The following is a 3601-nucleotide window of genomic DNA, read 5'->3' as shown; positions in this document are numbered from 1 at the left end:
AGCACCTAGAGTTGCTTAAGAGAAGAGATATGAGTCTTAACTTGTGCTACTAGCATGATTGATTTTACAAGAGCTCCAAGTTACCAAGATATGTCAAATTTTCAACTTGTGCGATTCTGCTTTAGTTCTCATCACCATTGTCTCCTTTCAAAGAATATGCTTCATAAATCTGTTTGCAATGAATTTGAATGCAATAGAAACAAATTAATGCAAATATCACTGTAATAACATAAAATCACCAAATACAAATCCCTCAGCACAAACACAACATTGGAAACACGATCTCAAGCCATGAAAAATACAAATAAACACGACACACTATTAATAAAGAGTAATGGAAGAACCATTCAGCTGTAAACCAAATCACCTCGGATTCCCAGCCTGCGCCTTTTTCTTACTTTGCTTTGTCAATGGGAGTGATATATCGATGAATCCAAACTTCTTCCTCTGTGTAAAGAACTGCTTGTGAACAAACCCCTCTTTTACTGCCTTCTTAGGTTCAAAGATAAGCCCGCTCTGTTCGCGAAGCATTTGACTCAAAGACACCTGCTGCCTTCCAGTGCGGCCTTCCACGTGATTTCCCACGACAAAATCATCTTGCAAAATCAACTTCCTGCTCAGTATATCCCCAATCGAAATCGTTGACCTTAACACAGGCACTGTTTTTTCTTTTATCATGTTGGATTCATCTTCATCAATCAGTGGGGAATCACGATGACCATAAGACGGATAGGAATTCTTGAATTTGAATGTAGGGTTCTGTTCCAACTGTCTCATTTCATCACGTTCCATTCTCCCTCGGAAAAATGCCTCATCTGCAGTAAATTTTCTTCTCTCTGCAACCTCTACTTTACCCATAGCTTCTTCTTGGGACTTTTCCTCTGGCTTATTTAGAATAGCCAATTCGGATGCATTCGACTCGTTAATACGACACATGGCATCCCTAGCTCTCTTCTTAGACAACTCCTCAGCTTTTTGAGCTTTTTGGGTTAGGGAGCAATACTCTTCAAATGAAAGAGTTACTCCCTCAATAGCACTATTCGATCGAGTCTTCATCTCAGCAGAAGCAACAGCTTCAACCGCTCTAGCGGCCTCCTCCATCTTTCTGGCTGCAATCAACCTCATTTCAACCATATTGATACTTGTCTTCGTTTGCTCAATCTCTGACATTGCCTTCATCACCTCATACTTAGCAGCTGCTGCTATTTTCTTGAACTGATCTGCCTCAAAATTAAACTGTTGCAACTGCCTCGAAATATTTGGCGAATTCCTAGGATCACCTTTGCTTTCTACCTGGGTTGCTAACTGCAGCTTTGCTCTTTCGCTGTTAATCTTTTCTCCCAGTACAGGATTCGGTATTTCCCTCTTTGGGAGATTTAGTTCCATGGGTGTTTTCTCTTTTGTCATTTTCTTATTCAAAGAATCAACAGAAGCTTGAATTGCTGCGAGATTATTTGTACTTTTACACAGGTTGAGTTTTGCTTGATTCAGCTCCATTAGGATTAAGCCTGGAGATGGAGCAGGACACGCGCTCAAAGTTCCCAATGGGCTTAACTCGGGGGAAGCCATGCACTCAGACACTTCTTTCACTAGCTTCAGCTTTAACCCTTCTACAAATTTTTTTGTTGCTTCGAGTTCTCTTAAAACCCCGAGTGTTTCCCTTTCTTTCGCAAGAAGATCCTTCTCCAACGCTGCCGCTTGTGCCTCCACTTTGTCTAAATCGTACTCCTCAAAGCCATGCTGCTCATTATGAGTAAAAAATAAAATGTTACCGACAAGAAACTTACAGCTACATGCACAAATCCTAATAAAACAGCTACACGCACAAATATATAACCATGAAACGTGATACGACCATTTCTTCCTTGGGTGATCATTTTCTAAAAGTCCTGACTTTGTGTATGGTAACAAGGAATCCTCTCATCGGAATTTTGATAGGATACCATATTGGTTCTAAATTAGGGATAAATTCTATGGAATACGAACAATAAGAAAATCTTGGTACCTCTCGGATATGCCTCGTAAGTCGTAACTTACAATTCAAACTAGAGTACAGAATTACAGGTCAACAATCATCACACCCACAAAACTCAGGCCTGTTTAGCTGCTGTTGTAAGAGTCGTTTTTTGCTGAACATTTTCAAGAAATTATCCCTCTCAAGTTATTTTGATATTCTACGTACTACATTGTGACGGAGATAATGTACTACATGCTACAAACACTCTTACCGATCACTCCTCTCTCACATATGTGTGGGGCCACACACATGTGAGAGATGACTGATCGATAGGAGTGTTCCTAAGACTTATATTGTGACAAAGCAAGTTTCAAAAACTGACAACCAAACAAATTACAAGAAACTATTTTCCAAAAATCGATTCCGAAAACAACAACCAAACATAGCAGAACAATCAACATATTGCAGTCACATGCTAGCAGAATAGTGAGAGCAACAGAGCTAATATCACAATTACAATTTACACAACACAAATGTTCACATAAGCATGGACCAATTATTGAATTCAACAAAAAAAAAAAAAAAAATTATTGGGATAGCAAATTAAAAAAAGGAATCAGAAGGTAACAAACGAATGCCAAGAACAGTAATTTAGAGAAACAAGTACAAAAATTTGAGAGTTACATGAGCAGCAAGTCGGAGGAGGTGATGGGGGATCCAAGACCCGCTGCCGCCAAAACGGGTCACGGCCTCTTTAACAGACCCGAACGGGGGTGACGTGTCGATTTCCGCCCTGGGATTGACGATCTTCTTGGTCTCGGAGCTAGTGATTTCCTTCGCCGGCGCCGTTTCTGGGGTTTCGGCCATACTGTCTGTCAGGGCGCAGAAGTTTAGGAGAACAAGTGGGTTCTTCGGTTAATTGATTGAATTTGCAGAAGAGTGAGTCACTGAATGGACATTTATTAACTCTTGTCTCCAAACTTTTTGTGAGGAGAGAGGGAGGTAGAATGTGGGAGTGTTGTGTGAAAAGAGCTTCCTTTTTTTCACTTTTGGGTATGCCGGAGGATAATGGGAGGAGGGTGATGGTAATGATGGTGTCTGGAAAGAAAAAGAACTGTTTACAGCTACATCACCCCCTTGACATTGTTGACGAACAAAAGGAAGAGAGAGAGAGAGAGCGCAGTAGTGACTGTGCGTGCGAGAAAGAGAGAGAGAGAGAGCAGTAGTGACAGAGAGCAGTAGTGACTGTACGTGCGAGCAGTAGACTGTACGTGCGAGAGAGAGAGAGAGAGCAGTAGTGACTGTACGTGAGAGAGAGAGAGAGAGAGAGAGAGCAGTGGTGACTGTGCGTGCGATCTCTTTGACACAAATCCTGTGTTTGTGGGTTTCGGTGGGTCCGAGTTCGCCCACTCCCTGGATTGGATCCTCCTTTTTTTACCGTCTATTGGTACCGACTATGCGTGGCCCATTTGGGTTTTTCATAAATGGTTCAAATCGCTGTCCGGATCCGGTCAGGGAATTCCGGATGTTGTTACGGTCCGCACTTCATTGTTCCCGATCTAATTTCAATGATCCAAGCCGCTCAATATGATCAGAGCGTGATTTTAAGGTACTCAAGGTAAATAAGCAAAAAAAAAATGACCA

General features: G+C 41.6%; 1 protein-coding gene across 1 annotated transcript; it reads right to left on the bottom strand.

Moving 5' to 3' along the window:
- Window positions 1-204: 204 nt before the first annotated feature.
- Window positions 205-3308, bottom strand: LOC131320621 (WEB family protein At2g38370-like). Its single transcript, XM_058351370.1, has 2 exons — window positions 2642-3308; window positions 205-1740 (listed from the first exon to the last, which is right to left on the bottom strand). The coding sequence occupies exons 1-2, from the start codon at window positions 2822-2824 to the stop codon at window positions 364-366; spliced, it is 1560 nt and encodes a 519-aa protein (XP_058207353.1). The 5' UTR covers window positions 2825-3308; the 3' UTR covers window positions 205-363.
- Window positions 3309-3601: the final 293 nt, after the last annotated feature.

The sequence above is a fragment of the Rhododendron vialii genome, chromosome 3a (assembly GCF_030253575.1).
Source record: "Rhododendron vialii isolate Sample 1 chromosome 3a, ASM3025357v1".
NCBI lineage: Eukaryota > Viridiplantae > Streptophyta > Magnoliopsida > Ericales > Ericaceae > Rhododendron > Rhododendron vialii.
Note: the sequence above shows the minus strand (reverse complement) of the source record. Positions and strands in the feature narration are given on the sequence as shown.